Raw genomic sequence first — 25504 nt, 5'->3', positions numbered from 1 at the left:
TACCATATTTAATTTTATTAGTTTCATAAATACATGAAAATTCCAACCTGATCGTTTTTGTTTTCCGTATTGTAATATCGCTACCGACTGTTCCCGATCGTTTTCATCCTACCAGTTTAGTTTACTAGTTGTAATAGAGTCGTTATCATTTTTGATTCTACGAAATCTGTCAATTTTTTCCCTCAATCTGATAAATCAGAATGAATTCCTTCGGCGTCAAAGCAAAATCCGATCAGAATCGCCAGATATTTTATCCTTTTCTTTTCTGGAAATTTTTGCAAAAGAATCTCGGGTGCACGCGCGCCGCTCGAGGCTCGACGCCGCCGCGGCACGCCTCCACCGAGCCCTCCCCGCCGCCGCCCACGCTCCCCCTCCCTTCCGCCGCCGCGGCCGGCCAGTCCATCCGCCGGTCCTCACCCCCCCGGCCGTAGGCGGGATGGCGTCGCCGGGCGGGGACGCGCCCGCACCTCCCGGTAAGCCCCTCGCGCCACCCGCCCTCTCGCTGGGGGTCCGCCGCCCCCGCTGGGGCGGGCACGCTCGCTGTGCCCACCAAACCCTATCTGCGGGGGCGGATTTGCCCGCTTGCTGCTGTCGCGGGGGAGTAGCGAGCGCTGGCCGTACGTCACCCATGGCTCTCCACGCGCTCGGCGTCTTCCTTCCGTATGTGCTAGTCCGCTGTCTGTTGCTTATGTGCTGTGCTACTAGTATTAGCTAAGTAAGAGACGGTTACTGATATAGCTGGACGCTTTCTTGGTTACGATCGCTGGCTCGTCCTGGCCTGGATTTCCTGTCACCGGATATCACACGAGGAAGTCTTGGCACAATTTGCCCAACCCGATTTCGTGCGCGTCTCTCTAGTATTGACGCTGTTAGGGGATTGCAATTGGGGGTATCTTGTTACATCATCCGTGCCTCCGCTCGCTGGCCGTGTTTGTGTGCGCTGATCCGTTGCTGGTTGCCTATGTGCTCTGTTAAGCAGGACTATTGCTAATGTTGCTCGATGCTTTCTTCATTGCATTTGCTTACTCTCTCTCTCTCTCTCCTTCATGGCATTTGCTTACTCTCTCCGGCCTGGATTTCTTCCAACCAGCTCATCATGAGGAAGCCTTGCCACAATTTTGCCGGATTCAATTTTGTGACTGGACGATTAACTGGGTTGTTTTGTTAGGAGATTTTTGGCCTTGCCCGGAAGACCCAGGTGCTGGGGCCTGTCTTCGATTTAGCAATGGGCTCCCAAAGTGGCATCTATTGTTTTGTTCATCTGGTCTTTTCACACCAGCCCATTTTGCCATCCCTTTTGTGATTCTTGCGGGTTTTCTTGTATGATTTGTTGGATGTGTGCGTCCTTTTCATATTTCAGTTGGGAAACTACAAAAAGAGGAACTTTCGGCTGCGAAATGTGGGCACGATGTAGGGAGCCTTTTCTTTGATGCATGAAAGGAAATTTGGAACTTCCAACTGTGATGAACAGGCTTCGAGTTCATACTAAAGCAGAGCTTCCATGTTTGACTTTATGGTGATGCAAAAATAAATAAAAGGATGAAATGGTTATATGCCCTAAAGATTCTCACTGGATGGATTGATTTGTGAAAAAGACTTGCATGAGCACCCACGAAATAATGTTTCCAGATTATTGTGCACTAGCAGCAAATTAAATTATCGCGAAGCAAGTTGTACCCCGTAAGAGCTCCCACAAGGTATTAGGATGCGCTCGCGGATCCTAGATTTTGGATATGTGGCCCTTGTTGACTAAATGCCAAAAGTTTGGCAATATTCTATTTTCTTTGCTCAATAAAATGGTCCAGTTTCCTGGATTTTGGTATGCTGAGGTTTATATTGGTTGGTGTGGGTGGATTTAGGCACGAACTATACACCTAAATTGTGTACATGGGGTGTGGGTGCCGGGGGGGGGGATACACTGCAATCAGTGGCATTTGCAAAATCTTTGTGACTGAATTGATTGTGCTTGCTGCCTCCAACAATAAATAAAGAAACAGACATCTTACCATAATTTTGGCATCATATCAACAGCTAGTAAATCTGGCTGTAGTCATTAAAATTCAGCAAGTTAGGCGAGTCAGAAAAACAGGACCTGGTGATAAATCTGGCCCCAAATGAAACGGTAGCAGCCCTTTTAAACTGTAGATGCTTGCTTTACTCCTTTCTTCATACTTTTCAATCAAAAGGGGATAGAGAAGAGCCTCTCTTTGTGACCGAGCACCGCATCTTCAATTGGAGCGCACCTTCATAGCCACCTCCCTTACGGCAACCATCCTTCTCTCTCACTCGGCAGCGGTTCCTTCCCTTCCCCTTCCTCTGCGTGGATGGCGCTGAGTGGGGATCCGTCCAGATCTGCTGGTAAGCCCTAACTCGCTTCGATCGTTCGTTATGCATGGCCCCTCTTCTTTGCCATGAGAAATCAAACCTAAATCTTTCCCCACTTCAATCCGTCTAGTCATCTGCGAGTGGATCTATATATTGCTTCTGTGGAGCACTAACCTAGCATACACATCATCCATATGCAGTTTGATTTAGTTCTTGTTCCGTTTCAGCACGGAGTCAATTTCACATGGATCCTGTGCTGTGACACCATGGTGTGGGTGGGCATTACTTTTTGTAGACACTTTGTGATGTCTAAATTTGCCCAATTTTGTTTTCGATAGATTTCTGTAGCTCCACTGATAGTAGGCAATTAATATTACCATTTGCTGAGAATGTTTCCTTTGAAAACCCTAATGGCATCCTTTTTAAAATGAAAAGGAACGCTTCTCTAACAATATGTGTTTAAACTATGTTACATTTGAGGGTGTATATTGTTGAAATAGTAAATCCTTAAATCAAGGTATTACAAAACACCTTTCTTGAATTAATTTGCATGTGAAGCTACGAAGTTTGGTATGTGGAATAGTTGAGCATTGCGTATGTCAAATGTCTACAAGTGTAACTATGTTATCTAGAATCGACCCTATGTTGACTGATGTTTTCTAAAGGTCAGATTGTTTTCCTTGACCCCAATAGTATGGGCTTCTTCAAAGTTGAGCTGATATTGTGAAGGCCCTTTTACTCACACAGAAAAGGATGAATTTATAGAAACCATTCTTATTTTCGTTAGCCTCAAGCCTGGCAAGAAAAATATTCTAAAACTAGAAATTTGATAAATGAGGATGTATAGATTGTGTTTTGGAAATGTCATCAGATATCTCACTGACATGTGGAACCATGATCCATGTCAGTGTCATGGCTTGTTGAGTTTTTAGAACCGCAAACTTTGTGGTGGCATTTTATCAGTTTTTTTGACATTTTTAAATAACTTATTTGCTATAAATATTATATTTTTTTGCTTTATCATGTTGTAATGAGTCACTAGTTATACATTGTTTTGCTTGTGGATGGAGTTTAGAAAGAGCATAAGGATCTACGTATGGATATGCCAAGTGTCATTAGGTGATGAATGCAACAGGCTATTGGGATTAATCCGGTACCATGCAATGACCGGCTAGCTCAACAGTATTTTATCAAATGGCTCTCGGTTCATTGAAATGCCATTAAGCTTCTTTGGTTTCTTTTCTTTGGCGAGAGTTCAGCGTCCACACTTCATGTCGGCCTGAATTAGGTCCACTTCACATGCCTGACAACACTTTGATTGTTCAGCACTTCTGTTACTTTGGAAGGCATCCTTTCTACTTCGTTAGGCATATATCCTTTGTCAACTATTTTCTGAACTTGAACTCCCTTTTTTGCAGTGTTAACAAATGTTTCTAATGCTGCAAGTGCACCTGAAGAAAATAGACCTCCTTGTGGCAGCAACGCCAGTTCAGAAAGTGCCCAGAAACCATTGAGTTTTTTTCAAGAACAAGAGTCACATGATGCTAGTGTTAACATAGAAAAGGAAGAACCTTTCATTTCAAAATGCAGATCAGTGGAAGAAATACCAAGAACGGTTACTGTAAATGGGTGCAAGAACATTGATTCAAAGAAAGTCTTCTCAAATATCAATAATAATTCAGGCCTTGCTGGTAGTCATGCTCAAAAAGAGCAGCCAAGAAAGGGTGAGCATCTTGTTCAACTATGTGAAAATGGAATATCTCAAGACACAAAACCTCCTAACATAAGGATATGCATAAATTCAGCCTGCAAAGCAGTCATGAACTTAGATGATGCATTTTGTAAGAGGTGTTCGTGTTGTATTTGTCATGAGTTTGATGGCAACAAAGATCCTAGCCTTTGGCTGGTCTGCTCATCAGAGACTGGTGGTAGGGATTGTTGTGGGTTATCCTGCCATATTGAGTGTGCATTCCAGCATCAAAGAGTAGGATGCACAAAACTTGGACAATCTATACAGCTTGATGGTAACTACTGTTGTGCTGCATGCGGCAAGGTTATTGGAATTCTTGAGTGAGTGATTTGCATCTACCTTGGACAGTAATATTTATTTCAGTTGAAAAAACTCTAAGCATTGCTGGCCACTGCAGCTTCTAGATGTTCGCTATCTGATCCAGACCTGTTATCATTGATTTATTGGGTTTTAAATTATTTGTTCTGGATGTTCGTTGATATTAGTGAACCTTTTGCACTTTAAATATTGGTTGAAGGATTCATCACAATGATATTTGTAGGTACTTCGAGCATTATGTGCAGATGAGCTCTGCTATGCATTGTATTCATTTTTTTAAAAAAAAAAATTGAACATTATATTTTGTTGGATCTAACGGCACCTTTAAACTATTTGAGCAGGTTCTGGAAAAGGCAGCTGGTAATTGCTAAAGATGCCCGTCGAGTTGGTAGTTTCTGTTCACGCATATATCTGAGTCATAGACTTCTGGATGGCACAACTCGTTTTAAAGAGCTGCATCGGATAGTAGAGGATGCAAAAGCAAAGCTGGAAACTGAAGTTGGGCCCCTTGATGGCACATCATCCAAGATGGTCCGTGGCATTGTTGGACGGCTGTCTGCAGCTGCTGATGTGCAGAAACTTTGTTCTTTAGCAATTGAAAAGGCAGATGAGTGGCTGAGGTCAATCATTCCATCTGAAACAAAAAAAATTGGTAAATTATTTCAGTCATGTAATGTTTACTACTTTCCAGTTCTTTTGTGCAAGTGATAACTTTATGAACTTAGTGAACTTTTTTTTGCTGCAGATACACTTCCTGCTGCCTGCAGGTTTAAATTTGAAGATATTACACATTCATCATTGGTGTTGGTTCTTAAGGAATCTGTTTCCTCGCCGCACCATGTCATCAAAGGCTATAAACTCTGGTACTGGAATAGCAGAGAACCTCCATACATAGGGGAGCCTGCTGTTTTCCCCAAAGACCAAAGAAGGATACTAATATCCAATCTGCAGCCCTGCACAGAGTACTCCTTCCGTATTATTTCATTTACTGTGGATGATGAACTGGGCCATTCTGAACACAAGATCTTTACCAAGAGTGTGCAGATTATTTGTAAGAAAAAAGAGAACAGAGCAGAAGGTTGGTCATCTTCTGCCAAGAGAGCTGGTAAGAGTGAAAATGGTACGTCATCAGGCTTCCAGGTCCGCCGGCTGGGTAATGTCTTGCGGAAGGCTGACGAGAATGGTTACCCCAGTGCATTGTGCAAAGATGAGATTGAAGATTCATGCGACCAGATTGATTCTGTAATACTAGAAAAGAACCAGGTTCCATGCAGTGCATCCCACAAGCTTGATCTTAATGAGACCTCAGTCCCGGACCTGAATGCAGAGGCAGTCATGCCATCAGAGTGCTGCCAGGACGAGAACGGATGCAGCTCAGGAAAGAACACACTGACAAAGTCCAATGGTTGTGGCGACTCCCAGACTTTTGCCAAGGGGCATGTAGGGGAGGCGTCTGTCATGGAATCCCAGTCACAGAGTCACAAGCAGACATCTGACTTGGAGCAGGAAACCTGTACTGATGGCAGCAACTTGGCAGCCGCCTCAGCTAGGCTCTTCTCCCGTAGGTTAGGCCAGTTAGATGACAACTATGAATACTGTGTGAAGGTTATACGATGGCTGGAATGTTCTGGACACATAGAAAAGGATTTCAGGATGAAATTCCTAACCTGGTTCAGCTTGAGATCAACACAGCTGGAGCGTAGAGTTGTGATCACCTTCATCCGCACCCTCCTTGATGATCCCAGCAGTTTGGCCGGCCAGCTCCTGGATTCATTCCAGGAAATTGTTGCTAGTAAGAAGCCAAGAACTGGTTTCTGTACTAAGCTTTGGCACTAACCAGATTGACAAAAAAAAAAACTCAAGAAGTGCTGCCTAATATTCTAATACTCTTACAATAGGGAGAATAACTGGGATCATAGTGTAATGCTATTTTTACCTTCTGATGCATTTGTATGTAGTTAGTTTGATGTTGCTGTGCTTGGATATTTGCCATGATTACATGAATTATCGATGAATGGCGAGCAGAATGAGAGCTATTATCAGGCAGACGGTGTTCAGTATTTTGCAATATGTTTGGATCCCTGTTCGGAATGTGGGAATTTTTCCTTGTTCTTGCTAGACATAATGTTATCGTGTCAAATTCCTGCAGTCCTTATGAAACCTGAACCTGTGAACAATGTTTGTTCTACAGTTGCTTGACAGCTTTATATTATTCAGAGGCATGTTAAACAAAAAGGAAAACACGGCAAGATCGCACTAGGATTAGATATAGTCACAGGCTCGTGTTAGCATTAACTTGCACATGATGGTCATTTCCAAATATTGTCCCAAGGGTACATCGTACATGTATACCCATATTCAGGATCTTCCATCATGAATTAAACATTTAGAACCACAGCAGTTACACATTCAACCAGTTGTTGAAAAATGGATCCATTGGTCAGTAATTCACAAGATCAACCAGCTGCAAATACATAATTCCCCATCATGCCATGGATTCCAAACCTTCTTCCTGCGAGTCCATTTCACGTTGTTCTCTTGCACTTTCCTCGGGTATGTCCGCTTCAATATCGTGCTCCAGACTACGCGGGGACCCTTCTTCGACCTCACTCAGATGATCATCGATTTCTTGCTCAATGTCAAAACAGGTGTTGTACCTCATGAGGTAATCAGCATGTCTCCCAGACTTGCTGATCTGGCTATGCATGTCGCTCAGCTCACAGCTCCTATCCATGTCCTGCTCACTATTGTAGCAGCATTCAGCTGCGTCATGCCGGCTGGATGACGCTGGAGAGGAGTATGGAGTGTACGCCCCTCCAGTGGCTGCATCATCACGCTCCCGGAGTGTCCTCAGGATCAATGTCTTGAGAAAGTTCATGACTTGGACAGCATGCATCAGGGCCGTCAATGGATCTGACATCTAGCAATAGAACAGAAAGGCAATTTAGCTGCTGAGTTATGACAATTTACAGCTTGCTCGCGGTTTTGTTGTATGGGAAGTACATGTGCATAAAGATCACCTCCTATCCTGCAAGAATAGTGCGGAAATTACCTGTGTCATGTTGGGCGCAAATACCATGGCTATGTTCCTAGCATTCATCTTGTTGAGCTCTTCCTCCTCAACAACATCAGACATGAGCTCAACAGCCCAATTGAGAAGTGCTGCCGGAGTGGGGCGCAAGAGCGTCACAAGCTCAAGGAACTCCCCTTCAGAATTGCACTGCAGCACTTGCTCGGGAGAGAGGCCGTCGAGCACACCTTCTGGAAGCTCCCTGAACCATGCCTGTACAATTTACATGTACACAAGTTTCAGTCCTCTTCCCCTTCATCCATCAGCCACAATAGGTGATTTGCATTTGTAGCTGAAACAAAGTTTGGCAGTTGTTTCAGGGTGACAGATGTCATACCTTAATCAGGCTGGCCAAACAGTGAACATCAATGTCCTCTGGCACAACTCCTTTGTTTAGCTGGTCCCTCACGTGCTCCTCTTGGTCATTCTCTGGATTAATGCGAAATATCCCCTCGGCCTGAAAATGAAATGTCAGTATGAGCTCAAGGTTCATCCGTTCATGGCACATAATAAACAGTCAGAACTCAGAAAGCATGTTTATCATGGATGATCACCTTTAGGCCCCCCTGGGCATACAGCCTCTCTTGCATGAGCAGCAATATAGTGGGAACCGAATTGCCCTTGCCATCATAGGTGCATTGCATTGATTCAGCTGAGACACCGAAAACACTGGCGCTGCAGAAAGCAAAGGTAAACAAGTGTTCTGGACCATAAGTCACGAGTTGATCAGTCCAAATGTTGAATGTTGGGGAAAATCATACAGCGAAACAAAATTTAAACTTGTTACAGTCCATTGGGTGTGTTTATGTTGCTGTAATTGCACAAAAAGTGCTTGTAGGAGTTACCATATAGCTAACCACAATCTTATAATTCTACAAAGCAGCGCACGCGAAACAGGAATGACATACATCAACGTAGCTCGGTGAAAAATTCACATTAAGCTTATGAAAGTTCAAAAATTGTGTGAATCAGGGCATTAGGTGCAGCGACTGAAGTTGCTGCAGTTATCTGAACTCTGAAGAGACGAGCCGCTTCAGTTATCTGAACTCTGCAGAAACCACACCTTCGGCTTCGGACAGAATCCCCTTCAGATTGGGGGAGCACTTGGACTCAGTAACCACCCTTTGAAAAGAAATTTCAAAACTTTCACCAAGGTACTTGCTCCCGACTTCCCGAGGCCCAGATACCGTACCAGGAAGCTTTGATTTTGAAATCCCATGGTGACGGATGGAGGAAAGGGGAAGAGGAGCTGGCGGCGGCGCTTGCTCACCTGGCGCTGGGCACGCGGCACGGCATCGCGTCCTCGAACTCGACGGGGAGGCCGAGGAAGCCGTGGAAGCGGTCGAAGGTGACGTGCGCGACGTGGCGGACGTCCGTGGGCCAGCCGATCTCCATCTCCCGCAGCTCCTCCGCCGCCGCCGCCGCGTCCTCCGGCGCGCCCTCCTCCGCCGCCCACCCCGCTCCGGCCCCGGCGGCGGCCCCGCGCTCCACCCGGCACGCCACCACGGAGCGCCGCACGGCCGCGAGCAGCAGCTCCAGCACCGCGGCCCGCCGCCGCCGCCGCTCCTCCTCCCCGCCCCCGCCGCCGGAGCTCCGCTTCCGCCCGCCGCCCTTGCACCCCGCGCTGGAGACCACCACCACCCCCGTCATCACCCCCCTTCACTTCCCCCTCTCCTCCGGTCGCCTCACGCCGCAACCGAGGTGGCGGGCATGGACCTCGCCCCCACCACGTTCCCTCCCTCTCCCCGGACGCCCCCAAAATCTCGCCGCCGACACACAGAGATCGGAGCTGCTTCTCGCCTTGTGTACTACTACAGTTGTGTGCGTCGCGGGAGGAGTTCTCGGAGAGAACCGAAGCTAAAGCAACGGCTTTCCTCTCTCTCTACTGTCTGTTCGCTTCATGCATCCAACTAGTAATATTTTTTCGCATAAAAAATCAACATCAGTCACCAGCACCAATCAACCAAACAAAGTTCGAAGCCAGCAGCAGCTGAGCGCCTGAGCGCCGTCAGCGAGGAGGAGCATTAATGGGACGGCGGAGAGGACGAGCGGGAACTGAAACGTAAATACTTTCGAACGGGAGGGGGCGGGGCGCAAAATGCGGCCGCGGATCGGCGGATGGCCGTAGCCTGACTGCCTGAGTCGCCTGACCCGACCGCGGCCTTTTCCGCCGCAGAGACGCGGCAGAAGAAAAGTGACCACGACAGCGACTGACTCGTTTCCGAGGGGCCCGTACCTTTTTTTTCGCATTTTTTAAAATTGCTGAAGCGATGTGGGAAAATAGTAGCGTGTGTCGATGACGCGTGGGGCTGTCATTCCTATGAGCTCAATAGCACTTTGGCCAAGCACAGAGACGTTGGAAAATGCAAGCAAATCGATTTTTGTCCGGAAAACTTGGGCCCTATTTAGTTTCAAAAAAAAATCTAAAGTACCTATCACATCGAATGTTCGGACATATGTATGGAGCGTTAAATATAGTTGAAAAAATAACTAATTACACAGTCTAACTGATTAGCACGAGATAAATCTTTTAAACCTAATTAGTCTATGATTAGATATTATTTATCAAGTAACAACAAAATGTGCTACAATACTAAAATCAACAATTTTTCACCAACCAAACAAGGTGTTTGCCTTTCAATTGGCCATATTTAGTTCCCAAAATTTTTTCGCGAACTAAACAACCTCAACATTTGGGCCGTTGAAGTGAGGGGCTCATATATATGCCTACCAGAAGTTTGTTAAGGGATTCTTCTATAAAGCCCAGCTTAAAGGCCCATTCAACATTTCAGCAGAGAAAAATGTTATTAGATAATAAATGTTGAACCAACATTTTCTAAAAGAAAAAGTTGAAACCAATAGTTTTTAAAAAAAAGTTGAGCCAACGTTTCACTGAAAATATATTTGATGAAAAATGTTGAACTAAATTGTTTTAAAAAGCTGAATCCAGCATTTTTATGAAAAAGTTGAGCCAACATTTCAGTGAAAAATATTGAACCAACTTATTTTTTTAAAAAAAAGTTGAAATCCAAATTTTTAAAAAAATTGTACATTTTTTCACCGCCGAGCCGATTACACCTTCCTCATCAGCTCCGACGCTGGCACGTCCGTGGGGGCTCCTATACATCTTGTGGAAGGTGGATAAGACATATTTAAAGCCTATTTGGCCCAATAAACTATTATAAATATGCTCAATATTTTGATAGAATTAACTCAACATTTTTCATAAACAGGTTCGACAATTGACTTCAGATTCTTGAAACTATAAAGATGAAATGTTGAAATCGGAAACACACAATGTTGAAAATATTAAAATTAAATGTTGAACGGGGCGCTTCTTCTTTTTTCGAGCTGGAGCCTTCTTCTCCAGCGAGAAGGCCGCGGAGCGGCACGAGGCAGCGCGGCGGCGGGTGGTGGCGCGGGCGCAGCAGGGCACGCAACGGCGGCAGGCGGCGCGCAGGCAGGAGAGGCAGCGGGCGACTGCGTGGCGCGGTGCAGGGGAGGCGGCGGCCGCCGGCGAGGTGCGAGAAGGCGGCGGGCAGCGGCGTGGCGGCGGGGATGCGCTGCGCGGGGGCGGGCAGCGTGTAGCGCGGCGGCAGGGGTGAGGAAGATTGGGGAAGAAAAAGAGGAAGTTAGGGTTTGAAAGGCTGAAAGGTAGGGAATAAATTTCGAAAGATGTATAGGATCCGCGCGTCCGTCCGGCAGGCACGAGGGCTGGGCTGGGCTCGACAGGCTGCCAATCAATCGCGCCGCCCATTTCGTACCACGGTCCACGGGCCGTGGTGTGTCGGGCCGCGCATTTTTTTACCCCGACCGAGTCCCGGACTGTGGAGAGAGGCTCAGCAGCCCTAAACCATTCTCCTCTTCTCCCCTGGCGGCGGCGCTCCTCGTGTCCGAGGAACACCCCGCCCCCTCGCCCGCCTCCGCCGAGGCAGCTCGCCGCCCTCCGCTCCGCCGGACCGGCGCGGGGGCGCGAGGAGATCAGCCCCGGCCTGGAACGACTACTTCCCCTCCCCGGTAACGGATCCCTCTCTCTCTCTTCTCTAGCTCCTGCAGTTCCTGTTTGTGCTGTGCGCGCCCAGGGAAATGGGAGTGATGCGTGCGCCCTCGCCATATTGCTCCTGATTCCTGAATGCACCGCCGCTTTGGTTTGGCTCGACGCCCAGAATTAGCCACGCGGACCTTCTGATCCTGGTGGCAGTACCGGCCAGCCATGGCTCACAGCCAGCCTGAACTCCTTGTGTCAGGCTTCTGTGCGCACGAGTGACTCCGAGTCTCAACTTAGAAACTTTACGGAGCATACATAACTCTGCTGTTATATTGTTACGTGGTTGGCTAGCTTACAATTCATTTCTATTGTTAACCCTTGTTTGGCATGGTTGGAACTTCATCTGATTTACGACTTGCCTTCATTTTGCGCCTTGGATGGTTAGAGAAGCTGTACAGTGTCTTACAGCTATCATTGATCAGCGCACTCACATGCCTTGTGAAACATTGCAGACTCTTCGGTGTTTTAGCGGCAATTGTCTTGTACTGCCTTCCGCAAACGAGATAAATACTATGTGGGGGGTCTAATTTATTTGACAGTGTGTTTCAGTGTTCTGTAGGCATTTTGTTCTGATACAATGTTTGTATCACTCACAAGCACTGTTCGCCTACACGGCCGTTTACACCGTTTACACGGCGTGTAAACGCTACTCGATGGGCAGCTGTGTAGGCTGATTAGCCGTGTAAAGCCGTATAAACCCGTTTCGACCGTTCATAAGGCCGTTTAAACGGCTGTGTATTTCGACTATTTGCTACACAGTGGGTGACCGACCGTTCCCTGTTTAACGTTTAGGCTAACATTGCTCACAAGTTCATCTTTTTAAGTGTACTTCAACTATTTACTGTTCTGATAAGAACCCTCTACTCTCCTTATTTTTTCTCTATGGAATAGGAAACTCAGCACCAACCCTTTACTCAAATTTTACACTTTCACAATTTTAATTTGCATTATTATTTATTTTATTAAAAAAATAGTAAAACATATCCGCGTATCGTGTTTTCTGATAAATTGCCGTATCCGTGCTGCTTAGCTGTTTAGTGCCATGCCTTAATTCAGTTTGGTGCGTAAGCTTTACCTTTTGTACCCTGCATTTGCATGTTCTGCATTTCATAGTTGAGTACTTGTTATAAGGCGCAGATCAGATCCTCAGTTTCTGTCAGATCAATACAGTTTAGCCAGCAGAGTCTCTTTTTTTACCCTGCGTGGTCTTTGATTGATTTATAGTTTCTATATTGCTATGATATGTTAAGTTATAATAGTTCCTGTGTGTTCTTCTTTGATTGATGAATAGTTTCTATATTGTTATGACATGTTAAGTTATAGTTTTTCCTGTGTGTTCTTTGATTGATGAACATATGATGCTATATTGCAGGCACATAACGGTGCATTTTGATCTAAGTAAAGCACAATTTTTCTTCAGCACCTAGCCATTATTTGTTGCCTGCCTTTATAAGCATTCAACTAGTGAGCAGCTAGCCTTTTTGTCTATGCCTAGCTGCATTTAAAAATATTAATATGGCATTTGGATTATTGAAGAACAGTATTACCAAAACTTAGAAGTATGCTACTTTTCTGGAGGTGCTACCATTGCTGCTGTTCACAGGTTTCAGTCCTACATATATAAAATGGAGATATTATGGCATTCCTAGTTGACCATCCAGTTTGAGTGCCATTGCTGTTTACAGTTTCAGTGTCTTCAGTTTGACATATAAAAATGATGTCTACAGTGGTGCCATTGATGTTTATGATCTGATCAAATATTTGTTGCCTGCCTATGTTAGCATTCAGTTTTGTTTTTTTGTTGCTGATCTCTTATCTATAGTTTTGTTTGACCTTTCTGAGTTCTATTTTTGAAGCATATTATTGAGTGCAGCTTGATCTGATCAAATAAAGGTTGTGGTTACTTTTTTATCTGGATTTGTTGTAGAGAAAATGTCCCAAACGACATAAATTATTTAGCATGATGAACATCTCTTTCACAGAATTTGGTTGTGCTTCGGTTGTGGTTTGAATGTAGCTATCCATCCTTGATCCTTGCAACTAAACGTGAGATGGGATCATCCTATCCCTTCTTAACCCTCCAACCAAACAAAAAACGGGGACGAACCCTCCCCTCCAACCAAACATGAGATGGGATCATTCCATCCTTGAAAAGAGGGATGATCCTATCGCATCCCATGTTAACTCCCAACCAAACACATCCTTAGTTCCAACTAGAACCTTTACGGAGCTACTATTTCTGTTGCTAGATTGTTACTCCTACTTGGCTAGCTAGCTTACAGTTTGTTGGTATTGTTACCCCTATTTGCTGTAGTTACAACTTCATATGGTTTACAACTTGCCTTCAATTTGTGCTTTGGATGGTTAGGGAAGGTTGTGTAATCTTTGGTGTTTTACAGCTATCATTGATCGGCACACTCACAGGCCTTCCTAAACATTGCAACCTCTTCAGTGTTTGAGTGACAATTGAGGATCTTTTTCTGCTCTCCACAAACAAGATAAATACTATGTGATGGTCCAGATTATTTTACACTCAGTATTTTGCAGTGCTCTGTAGGCATTTCATTCAGATACAAATCGCTATACCATTCCAATTCCATCATCTTTAAGTGTTCTTCAATTTTTTACTGTTCTGATAAGAACCCTCTACTCTCCTTTTTATTCTCTTTCTTAAAGGTGACTCAGCACCAAACACTTTACTGTCGAACAATGGAAGCCAAGGTCTTCCGGTTTCTGAAGCTCGTGGGGGTCGGTTTCAAAGCAAGGTCAGAGAGCCAAGGCCGTGAGCTGTTCCTGAAACTGGGCTACAGCCATGAGGTGCAGTTCACCGCCCCACCCGCCGTCCGCGTCTTCTGCTTCAAGCCCAACATAATCTGCTGCACCGGCATCGACAAGGACAGGGTTCACCAGTTCGCCGGCGCCGTCCGGAGCTGCAAACCCCCAGAGGTGTACAAGGGGAAGGGCATACTGTACATTGACGAGGTCATCAAGCTGAAGCCCGGGAAGAAGCAAAAGAAGTGACAGCGAGATGGTGCTGTAACATTATATTTGGCTTTTAACCTCTTGAGAATCAGTTCTGCTGCGCATTTGTAGCGATGCGGGTTTGATGTGATTTCTTGTGCTAAGCAGATCAGCGTTGTCCCAGATTTGCCTATGTAGTGTCAGGCAATGCAATGTACGCGAGGTGTGTAATGGAGTTGTATGGCCATGAATAGGAATAAGTTGCCAGTTAAAATTTTGTTGATGTCAAGCTGGAACATTACTCTGAATCTGGACTTCAGTTATATTGGAATGTTTCCTTCCTAATTCATTGTAGAGGTTCCAAACTAAGTCTTGTGTACTGGTGTTGGGAACCTGGTGCCTGGCATTAATTATTAAATATTATTCAGACTGTATAATAGGTTTTTTTATTATAATACTCCCTCCATTTCAAATTATAGATCTTTTAATGTTTTTTAATTCTACTTGTCTTATTAAAAAAATTGTGCAAAATATCACTTCTTTTATTATAGTTTGCTTTATCAATACAAATTTTTCAAGAATAATTTAAATTTGGCTATATTTGCACAATTTTTTTTAATAAGACGAGTGATTAAATTTAGGGCTAAAAAAAATCAAACGATCTACAATTTGGAATTGGAACGGAGGAGTACAAATCTATCCAAATTCTATACATATGTTGTAAGTTGTAACCACGATGTATCTGTTCATCCATTGCACTACCAGACGCGTACCTTACAGTCAGTGGCGGAGCTGGAACAAAGAATTAGGGGGGGAACCTTTGGTAATTGAGGTGCTACAATAATAAATAGTGTCAAATTTACTATTCATCTAGTGGAAATTTTGCATGGCAAGGGGGGGCAATAGCCCACTTTTGCCTACACTTGGCTCCGCCACTGCTTACAGTGCTACAATCGTAAAGGAACATGATCATGCAGCTGTGTGTGTCCTATGAACATGATTTTAAGCTAATCCAGGCCGAAGGTCCTTATTCCTAGACGACTCCTAATCGAAGATTTGACAAACCAATGAGCTGCTCTTTGCCTATACGTTTAGTCTCTTTTTCAAGAACCTTTGTTTAGTTCATGGATTATTCCTGTAGAATAGAACTGCTGTTTTTGACGACCGGTCTCTTGCTCGATCGGCCCGAGCGGAACCGGATGGACCGAGTCTTCGTTGACACGTGTACCCCAACTTGGTACACGCAGGCACGGCACGTGGCACGCGGAGACACGGATGGGGACACATAGAGGGGACAGAGAAGCTCCAGCCTCCCTCTCGACCCTCGCTGCCACGTGGACGCAGACGTGGCGTGCCAGGGGGAATGGGGGATACAAAAGCCGCCGGAAGTTTGGCCCGGCGTCCATCACGCAAACTAGTAGCCATGGAGGCGCAGGCCAAGGCACCGGCGACCGCGAGCGGCAAGGACCCGCGTCGCCCCGGCGGTGGCTCGCCGCCGGGGGCCGCGGAAGAGGCGAGCAAGCGCGTGGAGGGCGGAGGCGACAGCGCCAGCCGGAGCACGGCGAAGCGGGAGTCCGAGCAGGCGGCGGCGGCGGCGGCGGTGGAGGGCGGCGCCAGCAAGCCGCTGCCGCACGAGCAGGTGCCGCAGCCGCGTGATGTGTACAACGAGCTGCTGGAGCGGCTCTGATGAGCGATGAGCAGGTCCGGTGCCGCCGCAGCCATGTATCGAGCTCGCTCGCTCCATCAGAGATCCTCCTCTTCCCCAATCCCCGCGCTGCTCCTTTGATCTCTCTCCTTAATTAGTCCCTAAACTAGTGTTGTAATTTTGTTACTACTTTACTACATACTAGCAGGGTTTAGTTTCTACTGGGCGTTTGTTTTTGCTGCCATAAGGATTTTTGTTTGCTTTTCAAACCAAAAAAAAAATGAAGTTTGCCTCGTTACTGTAGCAAGGTGTGATTTCCGTATTCTCCGACGACGACGGTCTACCAGCAACTGCTGATGATGGATCAGGCGCCGCCGCCGCGTGACACTGACACCGAACGCTAATCCATCGGCCTTCACGGACGACGACACACGACGACGGATCAGGCCTTCCTGCCGATCGAGGACGAGGCCAGAATCACCTTGATTGTTGATGCTGCATGGATGGATCAGGTGATCAAGAGCGAGCGGATTGACAGTTGACACAATCTGCCTTCGACCCTTCGTTTGTGGACAGAAAGGAGACATCTTTTTTTTTTGGTGCTAGAAGCAGGTGTGAGCTGTGCAGTCAAAGCAGTCTCCAAACATCATTTGTTTTAATCGAAGACATGAACGATTTCTTGAAGCATATGTTTATCGCAGCTTGTCTTTCCCTCCTTTTGTATCTCTGAACAAACATGCATCCAGGGAATTTTATCTCTGAACTGTGTACTCTGTTTTTAACGTTTTAATATATATATATATATATATATATATATATATATATATATATATATATATATATATATATATATATACACACACACGAGTTATCAGAAAGGAGATGAGGACCAGAGGTTGCCTAAAAAAACATTAGACCAGAGTACAAACATCGGTGCGAGTAAGGTTTCCATTTGGTTACTGGTGGGTCGTAGTTTCCATTTGGTTACTGGTGGGTCGTAGTCCATCACATATGCGAATTGAACCAACTTTCCGTCTACTATTCGATCACGTTGATCCCTACAAAATAACACACGAGCATCAATACGTAGCCGATATTTATATTAATTTTGTCTGTAGCAAGGTCGGGCATAATTGCCTAGTTTGAAAAAAGCATATGTATGAAAAATATTGTCCTCGCAAAAAAAAGAAAAATATTGTGTTTCCGTTGTTAACTTTTTTTTTCTTGCGTACAGTTAATAACCAAACTTAGATGACCTTAATTGGCTACCCTAATTATTGTGGTCCTTAACTGAATACTTGCATGGCCAATCTTTTCAGCTTCGCATTCAGAAAGGTGAAAGCTACGGCTCCTCAGCTACTTTGGCACGCGCTTCAACATTTGTGTGCCTATGTGGTTGTGCCAACCGTATCTCTCCCAGCTCGCTCAAATCCGAGAGCAGAGCTTTTTTTTTTGTTCTCTCATGCCTTGTATTGAATGGATCGTGTAAGGTGGAGGGCTAATTTGGCTGCACATTTGTGTTGAATGGTAGCTCTGAGTTCTTTTCATATTTCTAAATTTCTTTTAAAATCAATTCGATGGTTCAACATGTTAACTAAACTATTGTATGCCCACGTGGAGTGGCTGATGTGGCGCTAGCACAAATTGCCCTCCGATCCACGCAATTATATAACCAGTAGGCTTCGATTCCATTCCATTCCATCACTCGATCGCTCTCCCACTCACGTCACGGCTCACGGGTCGCCGTCGTCAACATGGCTCGGAGCTGCAGCGGCATGATGAGTCCGACATCATCGTCGTCGGTGCCGGCGACGCTGCTGCTGCTGGTGGTGGTGCTACTGCTGGCGGGCGGCTGCCACGGCTCGCCGCCGCTGAAGGCGCACTTCTACCGGCGCAGCTGCCCGGCGGCGGAGGCGGTGGTGCGCGACATCGTGGTGGCCCGCGTCGCCGCCGACCCCGCCGCGCTCCCCGCCAAGCTGCTCCGCCTCTTCTTCCACGACTGCTTCGTCAGAGTAAGCAAGGGCTGCGCCCATCTGATGATATGCATTGCAGCGTCCATCTAAAATTCGTTCAATCCCCGGACCTCCGCAGGGGTGCGACGCGTCGGTGCTGATCGACTCGACGCCGGGCACGGGCGGCGGCGGCGGCGGCGCGGCGGAGAAGGACGCGGCGCCGAACGCGTCGCTGGGCGGGTTCGACGTGATCGACACGGCCAAGGCCGTGCTGGAGGCCGTGTGCCCCGGCACCGTCTCCTGCGCCGACATCGTCGCGCTCGCGGCCCGCGACGCCGTCTCCTTCCAGTTCGGGCGGGAGCTGTGGGACGTGCAGCTGGGGCGGCGCGACGGCGTGGTGTCGCGGGCGTCGGAGGCGGCGGCGGGCATCCCCTCGCCGTCGGACAACTTCACCGCCCTCGAGGCCAACTTCGCCGCCAAGGGCCTCGACGTCAAGGACCTCGTCATCCTCTCCGGTAATTAATAAGCTACTACTGGTAACTAGTAAGCTAGCTGCTGTGTGATGATCAGGCTTGCAATTTGCGTGCGTGTGTGAACACCGAGATGATGCACGCACCACCGTACCGGTGTCGCGCGGCTCGGAGCTCGACGCACACAAGGCGTCAAACTCTGCAGTCGCTTGCCGGCGTACGTGTCGGAAACGGTTCCTGTGACGTCAGTCCCCCTGGCATTTTGGGGTCACTGACGCGTTGGCGACGGCATCGCATGCCACGCCGCGCACACACGATAATGATCGATGCGCGACCTATAGGGAGAGGATCGGATGGCCGGCCGGAGCAGTCCCCGGCGCGTGACCGGTCGCCGCCGCGCGAGCACGCGCACATGCGCCGCGACGGCGACGGCGCGACGGTGGCCTGACGACGCGACGACGACCGGCCGCGCGGCGCGCGCGGGGTCGGCGGATCGGTCGAAGTGCGTGGAGGCCATGCACGCTCGCACGCACGACGGGTGACTACTGTCTACTGGTGATAGCTACGCGGCTTTGGTTCCATCTCCAGCAGGTGGATGGCATGAGAGGCCAAGTGTTAGCGCGACAGGGACGGGGCAACCACCGCGCGCACCCACAACGCAGCCGCTGCTCGTGAGGTGTCGGCGCACCGTACCGGGGCGTGCGTGGGCGCCGTCCGTTGCTGATAATTAAGCTAGTTGCTAGCTACCTCGATCACAGTCACCAGCTACAGCTACAGTACTACGATGCACTCTGCATGCCATGGATAGATTACTGATAATCTAGCTCTCGTAATTAATTAGGAGGTCGATCACGGGTTCGAGTAGCTAGGTTGAAGTAAGTGGAGAGTGACAGTAAGCAAGCTAAGGATATAATAAAACATAAAAATTGGCTGCACATCTGTGTGCACCAAAGCTAGCAGTGGTACGATACACTCTGACATGGATTACAGATAACAAAGCTAGCAGCTAGCACGCGGTTAGGAGCTGAGGTCACGGGTAGCACGCAGTGATCATACCAGCTAGGTTTGAGATTATTGACTTTGTCAATTCATCAAGTAATAAATTGAAGTGAGGAAGGTCATAATAATTAGAGGTGCAAATGGACGCCCCTTAGGGTATCCACCGCCCCTCTCTTTAGTTCAAAAATTTGTACTAATTTTTCAAAATAAACTTCCACTTTGAAAAAATAGTGCACACTTTCGAACTAAAGAGGGGCGTCGGATACCCTTAGGTGCACCTATTTGCACCCCTAATAATAATCAAGGTGCTGTTTGTTTGAAGACGATGCAGTGCAAACCTGAGCTGATAAGTTTTCAGTTTTCCGACCATTGCATTGCTCGTCATCAGACAAATCACGCACTACTGCTGCAGTTTCAGTTATATCTATAGTTCAACTTTGTTCGTCAAAAATAAGAATTTTTTTCAGCTAAGTTACTGAATATATGAAAAAAAATGAACACATGAGAAAGGAAGGAAGGGAGAAACAGATCGATCGAGAGGGGGAAAACTCATCATGATGTGTAGATCTTTTTAAAAAGAAAGGGGTTTCCAATAATGCAAGTTTCACTGTGTCTTGCTAGCTGGAGCACTAGAATTATTCCAAATAATTAGTGCATTGTGCATGCCATATGTATATCATGAAACCTGGACTGATGAGCAAGTTAGTTTTATATATCATAGTATTATCCATTCCGAGTCAAAAGCAAACTCGAGCTTTCCCCTTGAATTTAACTAAAGGTGAGCTAGTGATTGCCCCATCAGCAGCCTCCCTGATTAGCATACATTTGACAAAAGGTGAGTTAGTTTTATGCTGTACTCCCTCCAATCATGTGACAGTGACATTCTGGACGACGATGTTGCCTTTGCATGGACGCCGACACATTACTCCGAAGAGTAATTAATACTAGTTAACAACTACTTCTCGTCCAAAGCTGAATCTAGCTAGGGCACCACTTCTGGATTTATTTCAAGATAATAAAAAAAACAAACATGGACATGTATATAGAAGTCAACTTGCATTGTGAATGGATGTAATCGTGTAATTAATATAATCTACCAGGAGTACACTTTATGCAAGTATGCCTGCCATGCAGTGGCGGAGTCAGGGTGAACTGCTAGGGGGGACTGAGCAACCTTGATATCACATTTAGAGGGGCTAAGCACTATTATTTGCATGGAAAATAAGATGATAGTGCAAAAAACTCCATGGACTGTCGGCCAGTAGGGGGGCTGAGCCCCCAGCACCCCCTAGCTCCGCCGCTGCCGCGTTCAAAATCATCAAAGAATTCAAGCTAAGGCCGTGTTTAGTTTAGGGGAGGTGTAAACGTAAAATTTTTTTGCGAAAGAATCTTCTCAATTTAAAGTACTAAATGAAGTCTATTTATAAATTTTTTTGCACAGATGGATTGTAAATCGCGAGACGGATCTAATGATGCTCATTAATCCATGATTAAGCAATAATTAGCGGATTGTTACTGTAGCATCACTGTTGCAAATCATGGATTAAGTAGGCTCATTAGATTCGTCTCGCGATTTATAGCCCAACCATGCAAAAAGTTTTGTAAATAGACTTCATTTAATACTTCAAATTAGCAAGATTCATTTTCACTTTAATGCGTTTACGGCTTTTTTGCGTTTACGGGTGGGAACTAAACAGGGCCTAAGCTATGCGTAGGAGCCACTGAAGAAGATCATTGGAACGGCTAAAAATGCATCACCGTGCAGGTGCAGTGCATGGAATCATCATCACCTATCACTATACCAACCAGTAGCATTTAGCAACCGAAGGAGATGCATGGCTAGCTGGGCCTGCTTACTCGTAGTCTCGTACTACCAGCGGTGGTTGGGGGATCACTCGCAAGTCACAAACTCTCTCTCTCTCTCTCTCTCTCTCTCTCTCTCTCTCTCTCTCTCTCTGCCTCTGCAACTCAAACCGGCGGGTAACTAACTGCCAACAGGCAACAAACGCTAGTGGCCGCCACTCCTAACTAACATCCATCCATCCGTGCCCGTTCTTGGCCAGGCATATCCATCTATCCTACCACCAGCTGCCTGTACTGCCATGCTACAAACAGGGACGATCATTATTGTTGGGGTTCCCTGCTGAGCCCGAGCTGCCCACGCCCATGACTACTCCATCATACAGATGATTTGATCGAGCCTCCAATCCAATCCAGTCAGTGTTATGAACATAGGAGGCACCATTTTTTTTTCTTATGAAAATAGTAGGCACCAATTGTACCTGGCGATGCTGGGCCGCGCCTGGCGATCTGCAGTGGTTGGATAGCGCGAAACAGCGGCCGCCGAACCACCGAATCCAGCCACAGCCAGCGAGCTCAGTGTCTGCTTCAATCATCACACTAGCTAGCCTATATTACAGTTAATCAGCTGCACTTGTCTGTACTGTACTAACTACTAAGCCGCCTGTCATGACGCAACATTATTTACCATCTCTTTGGTGAAGACGAAAAATTACTGCGCTACTACTTATTACAAGCTAGAACAGTTAATCGATTCTGTTCTGGCGACCAAAAAAAAAAAGAAGATTGTTTCAGCTTGGCTAATGCATGTGCAGGCGCGCACACGATCGGCGTGGCCCACTGCAACACCTTCGCGGCGCGCCTGGGCGGCGGCTCCGGCTCCAACTCCGCCGCCGGCGCCGACCCGGCGCTGAACGCGGCGTACGCGGCGGAGCTCCGGGCGCGGTGCGGCCCGGCGGCGGCGTCCAACAACGCCACGGCGGTGCCCATGGACCCCGGGAGCCCCGCCCGGTTCGACGCGCACTACTTCGTCAACCTCAAGCTCGGGCGGGGCCTCTTCGCCTCCGACGCCGCGCTGCTCGCCGACCGCCGCGCCGCGGGCATGATCCACCGCCTCACTAGGCAGGCCCACTTCCTCCGCGAGTTCAGGAACGCCGTCCGCAAGATGGGGCGCGTCGGCGTGCTCACCGGCGAGCGCGGGGAGATCCGCCGCCACTGCAGGGCCGTCAACCGCCGCTGATGGAGATGGACACCACCCGGCGGCCGGGGCTCTCGCTTCGCTCGTATGTTCTTGGAAGCTGCTGGATTTTCGCTTCGTTTTTGTTTGGTTGCAGGAGATTAAATATAATACGTGTAATTTATTTGGGGCGCGATTAAGTTTTTTTTTTGTTGAAGTCGTATATATATAATATGTGGCGCCTATTCTTGTGGAAGCACTTTTGGCGCCCTGGTGTGGAGTTGAAAAGGGAAATAAAAACTATATTAATTAAACCCAATTCATCACTTGCATGATGAGCACAAGTTGTACTGCGAAGTTCTTGACTACAATTGCATTTCATATTTTCATCCTATCAATTGTTCTACAAATGCTTGACTACAATCATGAAACATGCTTGCATAACATCCGTACATGTGCATGGCACAATTAGGAATACTGAATGCAGACATGCTTACATGCTAGATTATTGTGTTCAAAGATTGCATTATCTTGAAAAAAAAGTTCTTTGTCTAGCACGATATAAAAGAACTAATAGTTTTTTAATAAGTACTACTACTCTCTTTGTCCAAAATTGTAATTCATTTATTAGTCAAACCTAGATATGTACATAATTTCTATCATGCACCCTAAATTTGCTAAAATGGAGAGAGTACTAACAAACAAGAGGTGGAATTTGGGCTGGCCCATTTGATTCCAAGACCGAAACGGCCTTCTCTTAATTATAGTTGAGGAAATCGAGACCAGTTTAGAAAATGTGACACCCCAATTTAGGACTTAATAGGATTAATAGGATACTCATACCAAAAAGTTGTAACTTCTTTTCCGGCAGCCGATCTCTAAAGAACTCCGAGGTTAAGCGTGTTTGGCCCGGAGAAATTTGGAGATGGGTGACGGACCGGAAAGTTCTTCCCGGATACGCACGAGTGAGGACAAAGTTTGCAGAAAAGACTGGTGTTAGTCTGTGAGGACAGTCTATGTCCTAGAAAGTAGCCAAATGTAAGCGGACCCGGCCTCGGAAGGCGGGACGTTACAGAAAATCAGCTACTTAAACTTTAAGAAGGTTCAACACTAGAATAAACACGGGTTGCAATGTTGGTGGAAATTTCATAAACTCCTTACAATCCACTTCTTTTAATTTCTTAGGCGTCTTTTTTTTGAAGAAATAATTTCTTAGGCTTCTTGCTGAGAAATGTATTACATGCCGCCATAAAACAGAAATACGTGTCGGCTGATGAAGGTGTGGGTTGCCTATAATTTGACTTGCATTGTTTATCTGTGTAACTCTGCTATCCCCCTGCTCCATGGTAAACTACAAAATTATTTATTTAGTCTCGCGGATCAAATCACTCGCAATTTTACCCAAAACTGACACGTCATTATTTGTTTTTGTTTTTGTTTTGAGGCCAAGATCGCACACCGCTCGTGCACGCGAGTCGCGATTAGGAATGAAAGTGAGAACGGGAAAATCTCTTGAAAGATGACATGGCAAAATTCATGATGCCACATCATCAATAACTGCACATAAATTGGAACACAATTTGCACCAGTTTAGATATTTGGGAGATGTGAAGTAAACATTGAAGTGTAGGTAAAATTTAATTGCACTCAGTGTCAGGGACCCGAGATTGACTTGTTTGTAAAGAATTCAAGAGAATATATCATTATGGTTCCATAGATTCTCTTTTTTTTAATCTTTTTATAACAGAAATAGTTAATAGTTATGGAAAGAAATATGGAAATGGCACACAAACTAATGATATTAGGTCAAGTTCAAATTTTCCATGATGTTCTCATGTTCCTCCACTGACAAGTCATGAGTGACAGGAGATTGACTGTTGGAGACTCATATGTGACATTTGTGATAAAACTGGCAGTGGAGGAAACAACCATGTTCTGTGGGGTTTCAAGTGAGGGGGCTACTAATTTGCTGAAGCAATATATACTGGAGATAAAATTGCAACACCAAACATGGTGGGAGCCAGAAGGAAATTATGACGAATTAGGCATTCTACATTCAGACTATGTATGGGCACATAAAGTGATGATTGGGATAGTTCAAATTTCTTTCTACAACTGATTCACAAAGGAAACTGAAGAAAGCAAGATGTAAAAAGTGAATGAGGTAGCTATACAACTTCCAAAGCCTATAAAGGACAACATGAACAATAAGTCATATTTTAAATTCGTCTACTCTTAACTGATTCAATATATTTCTTTCCGAGCACATAAGAAAACTCGAGAATAGTAATTAGCAAATGAAAAAAAAGAGAAACACATGCTACAAACATATTGGTTCCATGATATCTAGCAGTAAGTGCATTCTACAATCTACAGTCTACACGTGCATAAATTATAAACATGAAATGTAATTACCTTGATTTATAGAGAATCACATTCTTGGAGATCTCAACAGGAAGAAAGGGTTCGAAGTACTGATTTTTCCTCTTCAACAATTCAGCCTCTTCTGGAATGCTATCATCATAATCTATCATCATAATCCTTAATGTATAACATGCTTGACTTAACAATCTTTTTTACCATGTTGATAGCCACCAACCAAAATTCACCGACATCATATGTACGATCCTCTTTTTTCAACACAAAGCTGACAACATCACGATTAACTGGATCGAAAGTAGGATACATAAGCAGTTCACGAGGAAGATGATCAAATGCTTCAAGATCCCTAAGCTGATACGTTGTAATAGAACTTTCTTAATGCCAAACCATGTCGTTCCCAAATGCTAGCCTCAATGATCAGGTGGTGACAATAAAACAGTTTGGGAATGGATGATACACAGGTATTATAATGCCAGTCGGTAAGGGAGCGTCATCCGCAATAACTCGTGCAAACTTCAAGACATCACTGCCCTTGGTTGCCCAAGGGAATGATATGCCTCCAACCATTATCTGCCAACCATATCACGATCGGTGTAAAGCTGCTTGA

General features: G+C 46.0%; 5 protein-coding genes across 7 annotated transcripts; 4 read left to right on the top strand and 1 right to left on the bottom strand.

Moving 5' to 3' along the window:
* The first annotated feature begins 239 nt into the window (after nucleotides 1-239).
* Nucleotides 240-6463, top strand: LOC120699647 (VIN3-like protein 1). 2 transcript variants are annotated; one of them, XM_039983662.1, is made up of 4 exons: nucleotides 240-473; nucleotides 3744-4395; nucleotides 4735-5045; nucleotides 5139-6463. In XM_039983662.1, the coding sequence occupies exons 1-4, from the start codon at nucleotides 437-439 to the stop codon at nucleotides 6227-6229; spliced, it is 2091 nt and encodes a 696-aa protein (XP_039839596.1). In that variant the 5' UTR covers nucleotides 240-436; the 3' UTR covers nucleotides 6230-6463. The 2 variants fall into 2 exon arrangements, with proteins under 2 accessions (XP_039839596.1, XP_039839597.1); XM_039983663.1 differs by lacking the exon at nucleotides 240-473 and adding an exon at nucleotides 1916-2358.
* A 192-nt stretch (nucleotides 6464-6655) lies between these two features.
* Nucleotides 6656-9468, bottom strand: LOC120699648 (rho GTPase-activating protein 2-like). Its single transcript, XM_039983664.1, has 5 exons — nucleotides 8734-9468; nucleotides 8018-8138; nucleotides 7801-7920; nucleotides 7446-7676; nucleotides 6656-7313 (listed from the first exon to the last, which is right to left on the bottom strand). The coding sequence occupies exons 1-5, from the start codon at nucleotides 9111-9113 to the stop codon at nucleotides 6879-6881; spliced, it is 1287 nt and encodes a 428-aa protein (XP_039839598.1). The 5' UTR covers nucleotides 9114-9468; the 3' UTR covers nucleotides 6656-6878.
* A 1818-nt stretch (nucleotides 9469-11286) lies between these two features.
* On the top strand, nucleotides 11287-14841 carry LOC120699650 (60S ribosomal protein L6, mitochondrial-like). 2 transcript variants are annotated; one of them, XM_039983667.1, is made up of 3 exons: nucleotides 11287-11480; nucleotides 13911-14020; nucleotides 14188-14841. In XM_039983667.1, exon 3 carries the CDS (start codon nucleotides 14221-14223, stop codon nucleotides 14530-14532), a length of 312 nt encoding a protein of 103 aa, XP_039839601.1. In that variant the 5' UTR covers nucleotides 11287-11480; nucleotides 13911-14020; nucleotides 14188-14220; the 3' UTR covers nucleotides 14533-14841. The 2 variants fall into 2 exon arrangements, with proteins under 2 accessions (XP_039839601.1, XP_039839600.1); XM_039983666.1 differs by lacking the exon at nucleotides 13911-14020 and having other exon boundaries at nucleotides 11288-11480.
* A 1046-nt stretch (nucleotides 14842-15887) lies between these two features.
* On the top strand, nucleotides 15888-16880 carry LOC120699651. The gene has a single exon (XM_039983668.1). The coding sequence runs from the start codon at nucleotides 15896-15898 to the stop codon at nucleotides 16157-16159; it is 264 nt and encodes an 87-aa protein (XP_039839602.1). The 5' UTR covers nucleotides 15888-15895; the 3' UTR covers nucleotides 16160-16880.
* A 761-nt stretch (nucleotides 16881-17641) lies between these two features.
* Nucleotides 17642-22872, top strand: LOC120699649 (peroxidase 3-like). The gene is made up of 3 exons (XM_039983665.1): nucleotides 17642-18129; nucleotides 18209-18584; nucleotides 22154-22872. The coding sequence occupies exons 1-3, from the start codon at nucleotides 17872-17874 to the stop codon at nucleotides 22576-22578; spliced, it is 1059 nt and encodes a 352-aa protein (XP_039839599.1). The 5' UTR covers nucleotides 17642-17871; the 3' UTR covers nucleotides 22579-22872.
* The last annotated feature ends 2632 nt before the right edge of the window (nucleotides 22873-25504 follow it).

The sequence above is a fragment of the Panicum virgatum genome, chromosome 3K, assembly GCF_016808335.1.
Source record: "Panicum virgatum strain AP13 chromosome 3K, P.virgatum_v5, whole genome shotgun sequence".
Lineage (NCBI taxonomy): Eukaryota > Viridiplantae > Streptophyta > Magnoliopsida > Poales > Poaceae > Panicum > Panicum virgatum.
Note: the sequence above shows the minus strand (reverse complement) of the source record. Positions and strands in the feature narration are given on the sequence as shown.

What these genes read in the sequence shown, in the direction of transcription:
- LOC120699648 (XM_039983664.1), bottom strand. Translation starts at nt 9,113, where the DNA reads ATGACGGGGGTGGTGGTGGTCTCCAGCGCGGGGTGCAAGGGCGGCGGG. An exon ending in ATGCCCAGGGGGGCCTAAAG is followed by an intron (nt 7,921 to 8,017) that starts GTGATCATCCAT and finishes TTTCATTTTCAG; the next exon opens with GCCGAGGGGATATTTCGCAT. An exon ending in TTGCGCCCAACATGACACAG is followed by an intron (nt 7,314 to 7,445) that starts GTAATTTCCGCA and finishes TTCTATTGCTAG; the next exon opens with ATGTCAGATCCATTGACGGC.
- LOC120699650 (XM_039983667.1), top strand. Translation starts at nt 14,221, where the DNA reads ATGGAAGCCAAGGTCTTCCGGTTTCTGAAGCTCGTGGGGGTCGGTTTC.
- LOC120699651 (XM_039983668.1), top strand. Translation starts at nt 15,896, where the DNA reads ATGGAGGCGCAGGCCAAGGCACCGGCGACCGCGAGCGGCAAGGACCCG.
- LOC120699647 (XM_039983662.1), top strand. Translation starts at nt 437, where the DNA reads ATGGCGTCGCCGGGCGGGGACGCGCCCGCACCTCCCG. An exon ending in GGACGCGCCCGCACCTCCCG is followed by an intron (nt 474 to 3,743) that starts GTAAGCCCCTCG and finishes CCTTTTTTGCAG; the next exon opens with TGTTAACAAATGTTTCTAAT. An exon ending in AAGGTTATTGGAATTCTTGA is followed by an intron (nt 4,396 to 4,734) that starts GTGAGTGATTTG and finishes CTATTTGAGCAG; the next exon opens with GTTCTGGAAAAGGCAGCTGG.
- LOC120699649 (XM_039983665.1), top strand. Translation starts at nt 17,872, where the DNA reads ATGGCTCGGAGCTGCAGCGGCATGATGAGTCCGACATCATCGTCGTCG. An exon ending in TCCACGACTGCTTCGTCAGA is followed by an intron (nt 18,130 to 18,208) that starts GTAAGCAAGGGC and finishes GGACCTCCGCAG; the next exon opens with GGGTGCGACGCGTCGGTGCT. An exon ending in GGACCTCGTCATCCTCTCCG is followed by an intron (nt 18,585 to 22,153) that starts GTAATTAATAAG and finishes ATGCATGTGCAG; the next exon opens with GCGCGCACACGATCGGCGTG.